Source organism: Aquarana catesbeiana, linkage group LG10 (genome assembly GCF_042186555.1).
Source record: "Aquarana catesbeiana isolate 2022-GZ linkage group LG10, ASM4218655v1, whole genome shotgun sequence".
Lineage (NCBI taxonomy): Eukaryota > Metazoa > Chordata > Amphibia > Anura > Ranidae > Aquarana > Aquarana catesbeiana.
Genome location: NC_133333.1, coordinates 47,675,662 through 47,693,870, shown reverse-complemented (window position 1 = coordinate 47,693,870; position 18,209 = coordinate 47,675,662). Strand labels below are relative to the sequence as shown.

General features: G+C 44.1%; 1 protein-coding gene across 1 annotated transcript; it reads right to left on the bottom strand.

Annotated features, from left to right (window-relative positions):
- Positions 1 to 5,200: 5,200 nt before the first annotated feature.
- Positions 5,201 to 16,879, bottom strand: LOC141110665 (cationic trypsin-3-like). Its single transcript, XM_073602144.1, has 3 exons — positions 16,715 to 16,879; positions 13,705 to 13,841; positions 5,201 to 5,398 (listed from the first exon to the last, which is right to left on the bottom strand). Exons 1-3 carry the CDS (start codon positions 16,731 to 16,733, stop codon positions 5,249 to 5,251), a joined length of 306 nt encoding a protein of 101 aa, XP_073458245.1. The 5' UTR covers positions 16,734 to 16,879; the 3' UTR covers positions 5,201 to 5,248.
- Positions 16,880 to 18,209: the final 1,330 nt, after the last annotated feature.

The following is an 18,209-nucleotide window of genomic DNA, read 5'->3' as shown; positions in this document are numbered from 1 at the left end:
CTATCCCCCATGCACTGATCAGGCTGCATGGAGGGGGCACTCTAGGTGAGGCTGCATGGAGGGGGCACTCTAGGTGAGGCTGCATGGAGGGGGCACTCTAGGTGAGGCTGCATGGAGGGGGCACTCTGGTGAGGCTGCATGGAGGGGGCACTCTGGTGAGGCTGCATGGAGGGGGCACTCTGGTGTGACTGCATGGAGGGGGCACTCTGGTGAGGCTGCAAGGAGGGGGCACTCTGGTGAGGCTGCAAGGAGGGGGCACTCTGGTGAGGCTGCATGGAGGGGGCACTCTGGTGAGGCTGCATGGAGGGGGCACTCTGGTGAGGCTGCATGGAGGGGGCACTCTGGTGAGGCTGCATGGAGGGGGCACTCTGGTGAGGCTGCATGGAGGGGGCACTCTGGTGAGGCTGCATGGAGGGGGCACTCTGGTGAGGCTGCATGGAGGGGCACACTGGTAGAGCTGTATTGAGGGGCACTGGTGAGACTGCATTGAGGGGCACTGTTGAGGCTGCATTGAGGGGCACTGGTGAGGCTGCATTAAGGGGCACTGGTGAGGCTGCATTGATGGGCACTGATCAGGCTCCATTCATGGGCACTGGTGAAGCTGCATTCATGGGCACTGGTGAGGCTGCACTGATTGGCACTGCTGAGTCTGCGCTGATTGGAATTGGTGAGGCTGCATTGAGAGGCACTGGAGAGGCTGCAAACCTTCTAGATTTACCGTCCCGGATAGGGAAAAGATCATTACTTCCCTCCAAGCACCTCCCTCACCTCAGCAAACAGTGCCCAAAATGGTGGAAGAGGAGAGGACACACCAGCCAGGGTGCCAGCCAGCCACCCACCCACAGCAGCGCCAGGGTGCGTGCCACCCAACCACCCACGGTGACCCACCCACAGCAGGGCCAGGATGCCAGCTAGCCACCCACAGTGACCCACCCAAACCAGGGAGCCAGCCAACCACAGAGGATGCGGGAACCAGCCACAGCTACAGTACCCATAGTTAAGGTAAGAGGAGCTCTACACAGTGCCAATTTTATTTCTACTTTGTGAGGGGTTGGGGCAGGGGTGAGAGTCATGGCAAAAAGGAGGGGGTCCTGTGAGGACCAGAGTGAATGAAGGTGTTCACTGTACACTCTGGTAGAAAGAGGCTCCCCTCCAGGTCCCATTATACTCCTTTGTAGTCTCTAATAGGTCCTGGAGGGGGGTCTCTCTCTCTAACAGAGACTCTCTAATGGACACTGTTAGCGAGAGACCCCCCTCCAGGTCCCATTAAAAAAAAATGGCAGAAGTTGTACTTTGTGCAAAATGTAGGGGCGAGGTCAGGGGTGGGCCATGGGAGGGGTTAGGGGTGGGTCATGGGCGGGGCCTGACAGGGGGCCCTTGCTTTATTTGGTCCGGGGGCCCTGAGTGTTGTCAGTCCGCCCCTGGTGAGTGCAATTGTGTTTTATCACCCACATGTTGTTTTTCGTTTATTTATTTGTGCAATGAGGTATGTCCTTTGAGCAATATCGATCTATGAAGGATTGAAAGCAATGAAGGTTTGAAAGTAATCCACCACATGTGAACATCATCAAAGACTACACACCTGATCATTTGGGTATCGTTGTCCTTTTGTGTTTTATCTTTCAAATGAGTGGTATTTGACTTTTTTCCCAGCATCTCCAGAAATCTACAAGCATTTTGGAAGAACAGTAATTAATTTATATCTAGTGTGGTTTACTGGACACATATATATGATTAGTTTATTTATTCTTTATAGGATCACATCCTTTATTGGATCACATTATTTATAGGATCACTGTGCTGTATTAAGGTTGATGGTAACGCTTTATTAACTTTTTATATATTTACTTTTTTGTGATATCAGCACATAACACAATAGTAGCAGTCACTATCATTTGTTCATCTTAATATAATTTTTGGTTCACAACTTGATACAATGATTCACATCAGCGCTTAATTTTTATACAAAATAGGCAGAATAAGCCATCTGTGGCCTAGCAACCAAAGGTGCTGGTGCTGGGTATTAATTTTCTAAATATGGGTGGTCCCGGCAGTGTACACTGTGCACCATACATCTGAATCCTGCATTATATGCAATACATACATCACACCCCTACTCAATGTACACTACATACACTTGACATTTCTTGTGATAAATGGAAAGGTGTATTCGTTCCAAACACAAACCCCTAGATCTCTAACAGCTGGGCTGAAGAAAGCCTATGACGCTGCAGCCACGAGGGAAGGCAATCACGAACACACAACAGGTTGGAGGGGGACTTTGGGTGTTTTGGTGGTGGCGGCATAGCTGACTTGTTGTAAGAGGTGGATTATTACATAAAGATGAATTTGTACTTTAAATGTTTATTGATCATGTATCCATACAGCCGCTGTGCTCCAATGAATAACATGCAAGCAGCTCCAGCCGCATAAACAAGGCATTCCTTTATGCTGTACGGGCCACAGTGCCCATGTGAATAAAGTCTAATCAGTTTGTTCAGGAAAACAGTGCTGGTGGTTAAATGCTAAGCACAATTGACAGCCTTCCTCAGTGGGGGTCTGTACTCACAAGGCTCCTGAAGCACCAGCGACAGCCTTCCTCAGTATTACCAGACAGGATCCGTGGACATTCTCCCACAGTCAGCTCTCACAAGAACCATGGGTGGCAGCTTCAGTGTTTCAGGCTCTGAGTCCGCATGGCAGCCTGCATGGAGGAAGGGCAGCAGACCCCCCACCTGGATTTCTCTCTCTAGCAGCAGACCCAGAGCCCCTGTGCTCATCAAATATAAATACAATCACCCAGTATGCATTGGGGCACCTCCCCTTCTAATTGGCCAGGGCTTAGTTTCCACCCACTGTACAGTACATTTCCATAGCTACCAGACCAGTGTGAAACTTCTCAAGACCGCATGAGCAGCACCAGAGCACACTGAGCAGACCCCACTAAACAATCAAAGCTTCACTCTCACACCTACCTACCTACAAATGTATCCATACAGCCGCTGTGTTCCATTAGGAAAAAATACATAGCAGCTCCAGCTGCATAAACAAGGCAATTGTTCATCATGTACGGGCCACATCGCCCATGTGAATGAAGCCTAATCAGCTTGTTCAGTGAAACAGTGAAGGTGGTTAAATGCTAAGCGCAATGTGTAGTAACCATAGGAACTAAGTAGTTTCTATCATCTATAAGTATGAATTGAAAGAAATTCAGTTCTGTTTAGTTACTGCACTTTAGCGTATCCCTGCACTGTTTATTGTGTAAGATTGTTAAAGAATACCACTCCTAGCATAGGAATATTAAGTCCTACAGTATTTGTTATTACTAGGAATGACAGGGGTGACTCAAGACATTTTTGGGGTGCTGTGATGGTGCTGGGAGTATGCTGCTTGCATAGCGTTCCTCCTACCCCACACTTGTAGGCAAGGCGTAACCAAAACATGGGTGTTTCTTAATAGTCTATGCTTGTAGTGTGCCACTTTTTTCCCTTTTGTATAGACAAAACAGGGCCTTGGGGTACACAGAAAAAATTGAATAAGCCCAAATGGGACCAGCAGTGATAACCCCTAGCAAGTGTCAGGGACAGCAATAACCCCCAGCATATGTCAGGATCAGCGAAAAACCCCAAAACAATAACTCCCAGCACAGCACAACAATTAATATCTGGCATAGCACAAAAATTAACAATCAGAAAGGCACATTTATTAACCCCTAGCTTGGCACAAGATGACATGCTCCGGAAGACATCCCTTGTTGATGACAAAACGCATTTGACAGGAATTTCTGGTGACATCACATTTTTCTCATTGGAGCGCACACTGGCTACCTAACAGCAGTACTATCTGTACTACCTATTCTTGCTGATATCTATATACCATGCTTTCTTTTAATCAGAAATTGTACTTTACTACGAAAATCTTCTCATTTCTCTTCTTCATCATGGCTAATACCTGTTGTTTATGGGAGATAAGCTCTTTACACTTACTCAAGGAGGAATATTGGAGTTGGTTCACTCACTTGCTAATACAAGAAGTCAATTTCTTCCAGTGTGTGGCAGAGCAAGTGGGGATCACCTGGACTGCACTTGGGGTGCACCAAAGAGGCATTCACTTTGTATTGGATGTATTGCACATTGGATGTATATGTCATGAAGTAAATGGATTTTTTTGAGCACCTTGAGTTTTTTGGATTTTGTTATACGGATAGCACTTTATTTACTCATATATTGATTTAATGTAATTGTTTGGGCACAAGTGGTGCATGTTGTGCATTTACTATTAGAAAATAGTTCTACAACCCCTGGGCAGTTTTTGTTTATTCAGTTTGTGGCAACAGCTGGGTATAAAATTGCAAGGTAGCTCAAGTGTTGTATGTTTTTAAGATTATTTATACACTGTGAAGCCTATGAAATACCTCCTAAGGCCAGCTAACCAACAAATTCTCAATACAACATACATAAGTAGAAGCACACATGTATCTGGGCATTAGGTGGTTACCATGATGTATCATGTTGTATTTAGATCTTTCTGAACAACCGGTGTATGTACAGGTTCATATTCTTTAGTTGTATCACCACAACAACTTGGTTGGTAAAATAGCCGCATGGCTTAGTAAAAATATAACAATCTCTTTGTGTAAAAAACCTTGGTGGCTTAAAGACTTATGCCCCGTACACACGAGCGGAATGTCCGACAGGAAAAGTCAGACAGAGGCTTTTCATCGTATATTCCGATCGTGTGTATGCCTCATCGGATCTTTTTTTTCGAAAATTCTGACAGACCTAGAAATAGAACATGTTCTAAATATTTCCGACGGAACCCATTCCAATCGGGAAAACTGCTCGTCTGTATCCCGTCTGTATGCTGTTCCGACGGACCAAAAACAAAGCATGCTCTGAAGCAAGTAAGAGACGTAAGCTATTGGCTACTGGCTATTGAACTTCCTTTTTCTAGTCCTGTCGTACGTGTTTTACGTCACCTCGTTCTGGACGGTCAGACTTTGGTGTGACCGTGTGTAGGCAAGACCGCTGGAGCTGAATTCCGTCGGAGTTCCATTGGAGAAACCTTGAGAGTTTATTCCGACGGGAAAACCAGTCGTGTGTACAGGGCATTATTGTGTTTAGTTGTGTTTAGTTATGTGCACGAGAGTTCTAAAAACCACAGGCAGTATAAAACGACACAGACACTCAGAGATGCTGGGAACTTGCACTATGCTTTATTGTACGTTTGTTTCGGTGTAAAATTGGCTTCAGTTTTGCTCTATAATGTTCTTAATCCAGTCAAAATAGTTGCAGACTTTGGTGTAGACACCAGGAGAGTTACGGAGTGCACACATTCGACCCCATGAGACCACTCCATACAGCTTTCCATTGCAGACCAGTGGTCCACCAGAATCAGCCTGTGAAAACAAGAGGTACATCAGTGCATGAAAGTACTTAAAAGGATAAAACCACTAATAATGAATTTTGTGTTCACTTGTGTGGATCAAACCACCTTCCAGCTTCTACGTGTAAATATTCACCAGTACCTCAAAACCTGACTAAAAAAGATATAGATGCGATACATTTAAATTATTAAACAACTTTATTTTAGTTATATCTTACTGTAGATTTGCATATTTTAAATACCATACTGATGTAGTGCTCCTACTAGCTAGGCTGCTAGGACAATTTCACTTTTGGCTCCCTCTTTAAGGATCTACCTGTGGAGATTGAATGGCAGATAGCTCCAAGGACACTGTGAGCAAGGATCTTCTTGGGGACTGAGAGTTGCATAGATGCAAAGGGGAACCAGTTGCTAACAATTGCCATTATGGAGCACAGACATACCGACATCCCCAGCTACCTCCCTTCAGGGGTAAGGGCTACACTTAAGCTAAAATAAAACTACAAGTTTTAGTACCTAACAAGATATAGTCATGGCAGGGACAGAGCTAGTGCATCAACAGTGGTCATGACTGTTTTCTTGGGTCCAAAAGACCTCTAACACACATGGCAAGTAGGCAAACCTGCCAAACCCAAACTGATTATTTAAGGAAGTAAAGAATATGGTTCGATAGCAGGACATTATTCCTCAGTGTCAGTTAATGTACAATAATTGATACCACATATAAGCTTCCAGAGGTCTAGTGACTTTTTGTACAATGTTTTTTTGTATGATTGGTGCTGCCATTCTAACATAAAACATAGTGGGTATCAATTGAATAGGAAGAGGTCCGCATTCCACAGAATATGCTCACATTGAGCCTGGTCCTGCCAACTCCAGCCTTGCGTAACAACTAACTATCACTCCGAGTTTTCTTTTATTTAAATTGGAATTTAACACTTCTTTAGGTCCCCTGCAGGTCCCTTGATTTAGCTCATTACCTCTAGGAGGCACGTCTGAGAGAACTGGGAGATTGCAGTTTGAGAGATGGGTGCAGAACCAGAAGAGAGGACTGTGGGAAGGGCAGTGGAAAGGGGTCTTTGCAGCCAGGCTGGCTGGCAGGGCCTGAAGAGAGCTATCTGGGAGTGGTAGCTGAAAAGAAGACAGCTAGCACCTAAATTATTTCTACACCACAGGGGCCCGAGGTCCCTGCCTGCAAAAGGCAGTTCATTGAGGCCTGGCTGAAGCAGTGTCAGGCCTACCCACATGGTGCTAGCTAGTCTGGAGGAGTGACAGTCTGCAGAAAGTGAAGTTCTAGAGGAGGAATGCTGTGCAGAAAGTGTTCATGCTAGAGAGAAGCTTGAGGGACTGTACATAGTAGTCCCAAATGATTACTCTAAAATCTACAATTGATTGTTCTAAAATCTACAATTGATTGTTCTAAAATCTACAATTGATTGTTCCACAATTCTTGGGCATCCCATAATTCCCAAATTCCTATCCACGTTTAATGCCCTAAATACAACAAAACAAAGCAACGGACTGGTTTATGCCTCTGAGTGACTGAGAAATGGATGGCATATGGAATGAGCATTGTGGCATAGGAAATGCACAGCATGGCAAATGAGAGTAGAAACAGGGAATAAATGGCATGGCATACAGTACAAGGGGTGTGGAATAGGGAATGTATATTATGGCATTTGCAATGAGGCACTGTGGAATAGGGAATGCACAGTATTTAACCACTTGCCCTACCGTGCACTTACACCCCCTTCCTGCCCAAGCCATTTTTCAGCTTTCAGTGCTGTCGCACTTTAAATGACAATTGCGCGGTCGTACTAAACTGTACCCAAACAAATTTTTTATCATTTACTTCACACAAATAGAGCTTTCTTTTGGTGGTATTTAATCACTGCTGGGTTTTTTATTTTTTACAAAAAAAAAGACCAAATATTAAAAAAATAAATGTTTTTCACTTTTTTTCTGTGAGTAAATTTTGTAACTAACTTTTTCGCCTTCACTGATGTGCGCTAATGAGGCGGCACCAATGGGCATTGATAGGCTGAACTGGTGGGCATTAATGACGTGGCACTTATGGGCACTGATTAGGTGGCACTGATGAGGAGGCACTAATATGCAGCACCTATGGGCACTGATAGTTGGCACTTATATGTGGCACTGATGGGCACTGTTAGGTGGCACTGGTGGCACTGATAGTCAGCACTGGTGGGCACTAATAGGCAGCACTGCTGGGCATTAATAGGCAGCACAGATAGGCGGTACTGATGGGCAGTGATGGGCATTGATGGGCAGCACTGATAGACGGCACTGATTGTCAGCACTGACTGGCATCGCTAATGGGCACTGATTGGTGGCACTTGTGGGCAGTGGACACAGCCGATCACACAGCCGAGCACATGTTTAAAGAGCCGCGGACGGGGCTCTTTCCACAGATCGGGGTCGCGCCGTGTCCTAGCAACATGGCGCGGCCGCGATTGCCACGCTCATATGACATCCTCCCAGAACAAGAGCCACACCGCCCCGCCGTCATTTGACGGCGGGGCGGGCGGTAACTAGTTAAACACACAACATAAAGCAGCACTAAAAAACACACACAGTCAAATACCGAGTGTGCATTGATATATAGAAGAAAAAAGTACAATCAAGATAATTAAGTCCACATATGCCGCAGTCCTACACTGTGTAAGAGCACCGTAATAAGTGCGATCAGTCCAAACAGGGTTTAGTGCCACAGGAAAGCTGTCACCAACACCTCCATGAGTGAAAAAAAGCCGCCCCCTCTAGATTAAACTCTTACCAGCTCTATCGGATGATCTCTCCATGGATCAGACTGCAGCGGGAGAATAGATCACATGCTAATGGACTCATTAAAAGAAAAAAAAAGATACAGCTCCATAGCGTAAACTTTTTAAAGTTTTATTGGAATCAAACTTCCCCCCTTTTAAGAATCGCACTTACAAACAATTCGAATAAAACAAGCATAATATGTTTCAAGTTTCAATATGTCAAGGTAGCAATAGGAATCCTGCAGGTATCTCCTAATGCACACTTCACCGCTTTCTGGCGCTGCTGGTAACCCCCAATAGGCGTGCTGACTTCTATATTGGTCGTCGTATGGCCACACACTGATGCGTTTTGTCATTCCGACATCATCTGAGGGTGTGGCCACACAACACGACGTACCGGCTTATATAGCCATTGGTTAAACAGCGTTAACCGTTCACAGTATTGAACGTCTATCGATCGGGATGTCTCCAAGCCCCAGAGAATAAAAGTATTCATACATAATTAGAAATGATTGATGGGGATACATAACATAAAAAAAGTAAAAAAATTCCATAGGGATTTAGGTGATTTCAGGAATGGTTTAGTGTACCTGTGGCAGAATAAAGTTATCCCCTCGATAGTCCCTACAATTATTATTAATCCTCCTGAGTCCCCACAGATCAGAATGGGACAGAATAATCATACACTAGAGGTTCCCTCCACACCTCATAACCCTTCCCATTATTCTGCATCCCAACCCCATAATGGTAGGGGAGGCAGAGGGAGAGGGGTTCGGGGAGGATTTAGAGCTAGTATAGGGAGCGTTTACATATAACGAGTATCAGTATCCTGTGCCCACTCATAACAGATTTGACCCCCTTATCCAATATGACAAGTGGGGGAACATATGTCTCCACATCCTTTTTTTAGGGCGGGGGAGGGGGGGGTTCGGGGATACCGGGGGAACCGTCCCTTCAGGGGAAGACCACCGGGTCCATCAGGTCCCCCTTCCAACCAGTAGGGATGGTGGAAGCCCCAACACAAGGAGAGATTATACACCCACAGGAAGTATTAAGAAGGGAAGGAGAGGGAAGAGAAGGAGAGGGTGTAGGGCCGGTCGGAGGATCCAATCTAAACAAAATAAGGAGGGAGACAGAAAAATGGGTATATATAATTTTGGTAAAGTAGAATTGACCCATAAAGAAATGAAAATTTAAACTCTGGACTAAAGTGTGCCCCCCAAAAAAAACTTTAAATTTGATGTGTATGTGGATATACATAAATATATACATAAATATATAAGAAAGATTAATTTAAATAAATATTTTTTTTAAGTAATAGATCCAGGGATACTAACATTGCAAAAAAGAATGTGACAGATATAGACAGCAGCTTGAAAAATAAATCGATGTTTAACCCAGCCAACTCTGCAAATCAACATGTAGAGGTTTTTAGGAATCTAATATTAAAAGATCTAGAGCAAATAGTTCCTAAGAAAAATATAAATCCTAGACACATGCAGGAAGGTATTGTACAACTCGAGGGTATAAATAATATTATTATCTGCCCGGCAGATAAGGGCGGGGGTGTTGTTATTGTAGATAAAATATTTTACGACACCCAATTGAGTAACATGTTGGCAGATGATGATACTTATGTAAAGCTGAGGTCTGATCCCACTTCAGCTTATGAGTAAGACCTACAACGATTAGTCGATTTGGGATTTGACAAAAGCGCATAGTAATAAAAGCGCATGTGCTTAATAAAAAGTTAAATAAATATATAGTACCAAGTTTTTGTTGAATTCCTACAATATACACCCTGCCAAAGATACATAAAGACCCTATTAATCCCCCCCGCATGTCCTATTGTGAAATCCATAGGGTCAGTAACAGCGAGACTTGGTCAGTATTTAGATACTTTCTTACAAAAAAGTGTAATTTACACGAAAGCCTATTTGAAGCACACAAAAAACAGTTCAATAAAGGAAGTTAATTTATCATAGAAAGCGGAAGTGTACATGGTGACAGCTGATGTGTCATTGTTGTACGCCTTACTCGCACTAAATTTGGCTTTAAGCCAAAGGGATGATATATCTTTTGAATGACAGACAGGTGAGACAGGTATTAGATTTTTGCCTGTCTCATTATTTTTGGTATAATCATCATTTTTACTCACAGAAAAAAGGAGTTGCGATGGGCGCAAAATTTGCGCCCAGTCTGGTAAACCTTTTCATGGGGAGTGGGAAGACAAATTTGTGTTTGCAAAAAAGAAAGAAAGTCCACTTTTTTACAAAAGACAGTGGCGGAACTACCAGGGTTGCAGCAGTCGTACTTGTGATTGGGCCCTGGCGTTCTGCCGCTGTCAGGGGCGACTTCAAAAGGGGCAATCGCCAGCTCTGTGATGCCCGCAGGCGGCGGGATTTCCCAGGGGGTAGTAGTTCTCTTCCTGAGTGTACACAGTGGGGAGGGGAGTGGCCTCGGACCCGAGCATGTATCAGTTTCACTTTTCAGTGTACAAGTGAGTCATTCTGCTATTACACTCTTGCTGATACATGCCCGGGTCAGAGGCCCCTCCCCTCTACACTCGGGAAGAGAATTACTAGCCCCAGAGAGATCCTGCCCCTCGGGGACACCATAAAGCTGACGATATGTTCTGGGGGTTGGAGGTGCACAGAGGAGACCAGCCAGGTACACAGGGAACCTCTGGAGGGGGGGCAGCTGTCTGGGGACCCTGATATAAGGAGGGGAGCTCTGGGGACCCTGATATAAGGAGGGGCTCTCTGGGGACCCTGATATAAGGAGGGGCTCTCTGGGGACCCTGATATAAGGAGGGGCTCTCTGGGAACCCTGATGTATGGAGGGGCTCTCAGGGGACCCTGATGTAATGAGGGGGGATCTCTGGGGACCCTAAAGTAAGGAAGAGGCTCTCTGGGGACCCTGATTTAATGGTGGGGCTCTCTGGGGACCCTGATGTAAGGGGGAGGCTCTCTGGGGACCCTGATTTAAGGAGGGGCTCTCTGGGGACCCTGGTGTAAGGGGAGGGCTCTCTGGGGTCCCCGTTGTAAGTGGGGGATCTGCACTCAGATATGAAATGATATTTTATAATTATATATATATATATATATATATATATATATATATATATATATATATAAACACACACACATGTATATTATATACAGGTGCATGCCCTCCCAAGCATATGATTTTCCTTACTTTGTTGCTATGGGCTCTAGCCCCAGATATTTTGTAGACCTAGCAATGCCCCTGGTTGGGGCCCTTCATGGTTTCTTGCACCGGGGCCCTGAAAATTCTAGTTACGCCTCTGACAAAAGATATATAGACCATTTGTTTTTCATTTGGGAAGGAAATGAGAACTCCCTGCATGAATTTATGTCAGAACTTAACCAGTAATAATAATATAGGATTAGATCATGAGAGAAATAAAGAACAGATTCACTACCTGGATGTTAGTGTTTTTTAGACAGGGAGATGAGCTTAATACTAAGGTTTATTTTAAACCCATGGACAGGGCACTAACCCCATTGGCTGAAAAATATCTCCAAGGGGCAAATTATGCGAGGATCTGTACTATGGATACCGATTTCTTGTCACAATCCCAGATTATTAACCACTTGCCGACGGCTGAACGTCCGTGGACCTCCTGGGCTTTGTGATGGTATATCTGAAGGATGCCTGAAGCTACAGGCATCATTCAGATATCGGTGTTTTCAGCCGGCGATTTCCTACACCATAAGAATGATCATAGAGGCCGGTCAGCCGCTAGATCATTCTTACGGGCGGCAAGAGGGGACGTCCCCCCCGCCACCCTCCGGTGCTTCTACAGACTCACCTCTGCGATCGGTGAGTCGGAGAACAGATCCGCCGGCCCCAGATGTCCACCATAGAGATTTCCGGAGGACCAGATGGTCGCCAGAGTCTCTATGATCGTCGGAGGCCGGGCGCGATGTTATGACATCACGCCCGGCCTCTGCATTCAAAAAACGGCGCCGCCTCAGCTGGGAAGCCATGACTTTTTTTTACATTTTTTTATTTTAGGCTTCCCAGCCTAGAGATGAGATGTGGGGGTCTTATTGACCCCATATCTCACTGTAAAGAGGTCCTGTCATTACATATTCCTATTATAAGGGATGTTTACATTCCTTGTAATAGGAATAAAAGTGATCAAAACTTTTTTTTAAAGTGTCAAATTAGAAAATTTTAAGTAAAATTAACAATAAAAAAAAATAATTAAAGTGCCCCTGTCCCCGTGTGCTCGCATGCAGAAGCAAACGCATACGTAAGTCCTGCCCACATATGAAAAACGGTGTTGAAGCACACATTTGTGGTGTCACTACGAACATTAGAGCGAGAGCAATAATTCTAGCCCTAGACCTTCTCTGTAACTCACATGTAACCAGTAAAAAATTTTAAAGCGTCGCCTATGGGGATTTTTAAGTACCGAAGTGTGGCGCCATTCCACGAGCGTGTGCAATTTTAAAGTGTGACATGTTAGGTATCTATTTACTCGGTGCAACTTCATCTTTCACATTATAAAAAAAATGGGCTAACTTTACTGTTTTTTTTTTTTTTTAAGCATGAAACTTTTTTTTTTTCAAATTTTGAAAAATTGCTGCGCAAATACCGTGTGAGATAAAAAGTTGCAATAACCACCATTGTATTCTATAGGGTCTCTGATCAAAATGCATATGTAATGTTTGGGGTTTCTATGTAATTTTCTAGCAAAAAAAAAGATGATTTTTACATGTAGGAGAGAAATGTCAGAATTGGCCTGGTGGGCAAGTGGTTAAATATAGATTTACCCGGAAGGGATATAGGGAACAACAACTTGATAAAATTATACAGGAAGTTGGGGAAATACCACGTGAAGTCTGCCTGACAAATAAAGAATGGCAGGGAAATTCTAAACAGTGTGGTAGTGTAGAGTGGGGTTTTATTTCCAACTTCCATACAGAGTATAGAGAAATTGAGGGCATCTTCAAACGTCATTGGCATATTCTGTGCATGGATAGAGTTCTTAACCAAGCACTTCCGTAAAATCCTAGTTTAACTTATAGAAAAGCCTCGAATGTTGGGGTCAAGGTGGTTCCCAAGTAAGTAGTCTGATAACGGGCTTGACAGAATTTTCATCTGCGGGTAATAATAGGACCTTTAAAATGTCTGCGTTTATAATGTGTAGCACTACACATGTGGTAGACATTTTACAATGTCCATGCGGCTTGATGTATGTAGGGCGTACTAAGAGGACCCTCAAAAAACATATTTTGGAAAACATTCATAGTATTGAAATTGGTTTTAAATATCACAGTGTATCTTTACATTTTAAGAACTGCCACAATAAGGATCCACAACTTACCCCTTCTGGTCCCGACCAGGCCCTTCTCTGCCCTGGGCCCCATAGACCAGGCAGTATTTCTACCATTGGTCCTTTAGCAGTCATATGGTTTGCTGTGGATATTCTTACTATTCTAAACATACAATATAAAGACATTTATGAATATTCATAATTCTATATATCTTCAATACTTACTGAACATGAGTCTTTTCCACCTTCTAGGAAACCAGCACAAAACATATTTGTGGTGATCATGTTTGAATAAGAAGCTTTACAGGCGGAGTCCGACAAAACAGGGAGATCAAGACACTGTAATTTTGTAGCATATTGCACTAAAAACATAAAAAAAATTAAGGTATAATATAATATCAAGTACTGCATAATGCCGTATAATTTAAAGTGACTGTAAACACTCCCTTTTTTTTTAAATAAAAAAACCAAACATGCTTATACTTACCTGCTCTGTGTAATGGTTTTGCCCAGAGCCAACCTGATCCTCTTCTTCTGGGGTGCTCCGTCGGCATTTCAAGCCACTCTACCCCATTGGGTGCCCCCACCGAAAACTATTTATAATGCATAGGATGCATTAAAGCAGAGTTCCACCGTAAAAAAAAAAAAAATATTAAGAGTCAGCAGCTACAAATACTGCAGCTGCTGACTTTTAAAATAAGGACACTTACCTGTCCAGGGCGCCCACAATGTCCTCAACCAAAGCCGGCCTGTCCTTCAGCTCCCGGGTGCAGGCGTCAGCATCTTCAGTAAGAGAATCAGGAAGTGAAGCCTTGCAGCTTCACGGCCTGGTTCCTTACTGTGCATGCACAAGTCACGCTGCGCGTTCTGAGTGGTCCCTTCTGTCTTCTGGGACCTGTGTGTCTACCAGAAGACAGCAGGAGGGACGGAGGAGGGGCCAGACATGGCATCGATCGTTGCGGAATCTGCGGCGATCTTTCGCCGGAAGTGGGAGCAAATACCCGTATTAGACAGGTACTGTATATGCTTCCCTCTCTCCCCTGAAAGGTGTCAAATGTGACACCGGAGGGGGGGAATCCGAAAAGCGGAAGTTCCATTTTTGGGTGGAACTCCGCTGTAAGGTGAAAAACCTAGAGCTTTACAACCACTTTAGGGTACAAGTGATGTTATACGCAACATTTTTACAAAATCTTTTACATTATTCTGGGAGAAGATGAGAGCAATTTTTCTTATAAGTATTTTAATTAATGTGGAGTTCCAGCTAAAACAGTTTTGTTCAGTTTTGCATAGTGTGAGGGAGGGTTAGAACCTCGGGCAAACTTGTATTTAGGTTTGTGTCCCCAGATTTCCCCCCTACTTATTGTCCTGGTGAGGAAAATTAAATATTGCCAATGGGAAATGGACAACAATAAAGACCTGACAGAAAACGTTGGCAGAGAAAGGGGTTGCTTTACTAAACCTGGAGAGTGCAAACTCTTATGCAGCTTTGCAAAGAAACCAATTAGCTTCCAGGTTTTTTTGTCAAAGCTCAATTGAACAAGCTGCAGTTTGAAGCCAATTGGGTACCATGCACATCTGCGTCAGATTTTGTACTTTCCAGTTTTAGTAAATCAGCCCCAAAGTGTGGCAAAAAAACCAGAACAATAAACCAGAGACAGAGGAGCCCAAATTTTGCTTCGAGAGCCAACTGTCCTTCCAGTTCTCCTGTTGATGTGGGTTTCCAATTTGGGCTGATTTATGTTAAATAATCTTATAATTTCATGAGGTTATATTTGTTGTTAGAAATATATTCATATGCAATGATGGGGAATGGTTGAGGTATTAGTTTTACTGGTAGTTGTCTTAAGGGGCATTATGAATGTTGTGCATTATTCTAATTCTTGCAGGAGATGAGGTTCATGGGTTTGCCTTAAGTGAGGGAGGACTTATTGTATAATTAATTTTTTAAATGACCTTGTTATTAAAGGTAAGACTATTTAACTACAGATTGAGGTGGTTTTGTTGCTTTGCTTTCAAGCAATATTTAGTTTTGTGTTGTGGTGTGCCCGTTGGTAATAGCCCCTTCTTACAAAGCCCGGCATTGCAGAACATTAGGTAATAGTTAGACTTTGGGGAAACATACCAGTTCCAAGTCAGTAAATTAGACATACTTGTCTTCCCTCAAAGTAAAGTGCAAGCTCTGCAACTAGCATTGTAACATAATGCCTATAATATCCTATTTTACACTTACAATTATTTTAAGAAGGATTTTCCTACATTGCAAGAAAGAGGGGCAGAACTCTGGAAACAAAATAGCAGCAGCTGCGCTCGTTTGGACAAATCCTCTGCAAGTTCAGTATTAACTCAATAAGTAATTTTAATCATTGTGCAGGCATTATTACATCAGCTACGGATTTATACTTAATGCTTTTGGAATTGTTTGAGAACTTTAAAGGTGTTGTCTGAAAGTTTTTCACCTTAATGCATTATATGCATTAAAGTGAAAAACCTTCTTTGCTGCAGCACCCCCCCCCCCCCCTTCTTTCCTTATCTGAGCCCATTACATGAGCCTAGTGGCTCCAGACGCTAATTCTCATTTCATTGGACAGATTGATAGCAGCAGGAGCCATCGGCTCCTCCTGCTTTCAATCAAATCCAGTGACATGGGAGCAGGGGGCGAGGCCCGAGTCCCACTGTCTGTGTTAATGGATGCAGCATCAGGACTCGTGAGTTCGCCCGCACGGGTGCCCCCAGGGAACGCGGCTCTCCCAGGGGGCAATCAAACAAGGAAACCCGCTGCTCCAGGTGTGACCAGGAAGCCTGATGATCCAGTGAGTGCCTGCCCCGGCTCGCCTCTGCACGCAATGAAATAGAAGAAATGGCCGCACACCACTGTAGATCAAAATCATTTATTAGGACATCCCAATATTACAAGAACAAAAGTGCTGGGTAGACGCGTTTTACACACGTCACGTGCGCTTAGTCATTATGCTGGGGGTACCCGATGAAGAGGAGGGGCAAGGAGCGCCAGCGGGGGATCCCAGAAGAGGAGGATCTGGGCTGCTCTGTGTAAAAACCCTTGCATAGAGCAGGTAAGTATAACATGTTTGTTATTTTTATTTAAAAAAATTAAGCTTTACACCCCCTTTAAGCATTTTTGTGTGTGCTGATTTAATTTAACCATTGACATATCATTATTTTCCTTGCTAATGTATATCTAAATCCAAACACAAAAATTTAACAAATACTAGCTTACCAGTCCTTAGATGTGGCATTTTTTCAGGGTAATGACATTTTTTGAAAATACAGAACAATACCTGTAGATTTAGTCAGAAATTTGGTGCTTTTTCAGTTTTCTTCTGTGTACTCCCAAACAGGTCTTTATGGTAAAAATCAGAAGCGCAGCCTAGGGTGACGAGGCTGCTCCTCTCTAGGTAAAGTATAGTATCTGAATGATGTCACCCTGGGACAGGTGTGTGTTACTGGCAAAATTGCCAGGTGAAAAAAAAGGAAATAAAAACTGAAACAAGAAAATCATTGCGGACATCACATCTGAGGACTGGTAAGCTGCAAAACTGTATATTACTCTGTTTTGGGGTTTAGATATTCTTTAAGATAACCCAGACCTGCTGACTGGACAGTAAAGGAGCAGCAGAACACTGATGCGTCAGCATTCTCCTATTTCCTCCTTTCAGTATGTTTGTAGTCAATACATGTGCAATAAAACATAGTCTCGCCCTTCCTCTTCCAATCTGCTACCCAGACATCCCAACCTGCAAAAACTAATTTCAGGGAGGTGGCACTCAGCTTTGTTGGCGGGCTTTGCTGAGATATCAGGGTTTATTTATTTTATTTTATTTATTTCAGGTACTTATATAGCGCCGTCAATTTACGCAGCGCTTTACATATACATTGTACATTCACATCAGTCCCTACACCCTCAAGGAGCTTACAATCTAAGGTCCCTAACTCACATTCATACATACTAGGGCCAATTTAGACCGGATCCAATTAACCTACCAGCATGTCTTTGGAGTGTTCTAAACAGACCCCTGACATTTCCCCCTTGAGACAGGGAAAGGAACTGAGAAAAAAGATTCCTCAGTCCTGTTCTCAGCACTGAAGATGAAGGGACAGGACACAGCGGCTCCTGTCTATTCATAAACTGAAGCAGAGTAAACATAGTTTATTACAGGACACAGGAGCAATCGCTCACTGTGTCCAATTCAGAAAAGGAAGGGGCCCATAAATGACATATTTACTGGTCCCTTCCTCCACTCTTCATCCTGACAGATCCCCCCAGCAGCTGGCGTGAGAGGAGGGAAGCCGGCTGCGGGGGATGGGTGGGGGGGGGGTGGAGGAGGAGGACAGTGAGCCGGAGGAGAACGGGGGAGAGCGGAGAACATGAAGGGGGCCATAGAAGGAGGACAGGGAGCCAGAGGAGAACGGGGGGGAGGACACGGAAGGGGGCTGGAGAAAGGCATGGAGGGGGGCCAGAGGAGCGGTCGGAGGAGGACACAGGAAACAACTGGGGATGATTGGTGTGGCAGGAGGGACAGCTGTGAACACTGATCTCCCTGTATAGCTTTTTAGCCGACAGCCAAGGTTGGGAGAGAAGGAGAAGCAGCTGTCAACTAAAAAGCTATACAGGGAGATTGGTGTTCACAGCTGTCGACCCTGCCGCACCGCTCATTCCTGGTTGTGAACCAGAGAACCATCCAGGATAGGCCCTGCAGCCGGAAAATCGAGAG

Bases quoted from the DNA above. Each gene is read 5' to 3' on its own strand.
- LOC141110665 (XM_073602144.1), bottom strand. The intron at 5,399-13,704 runs GTAAGTATTGAA...TTGTTTTCACAG, and splicing joins GTGGAAAAGACTCATGTTCA to GCTGATTCTGGTGGACCACT.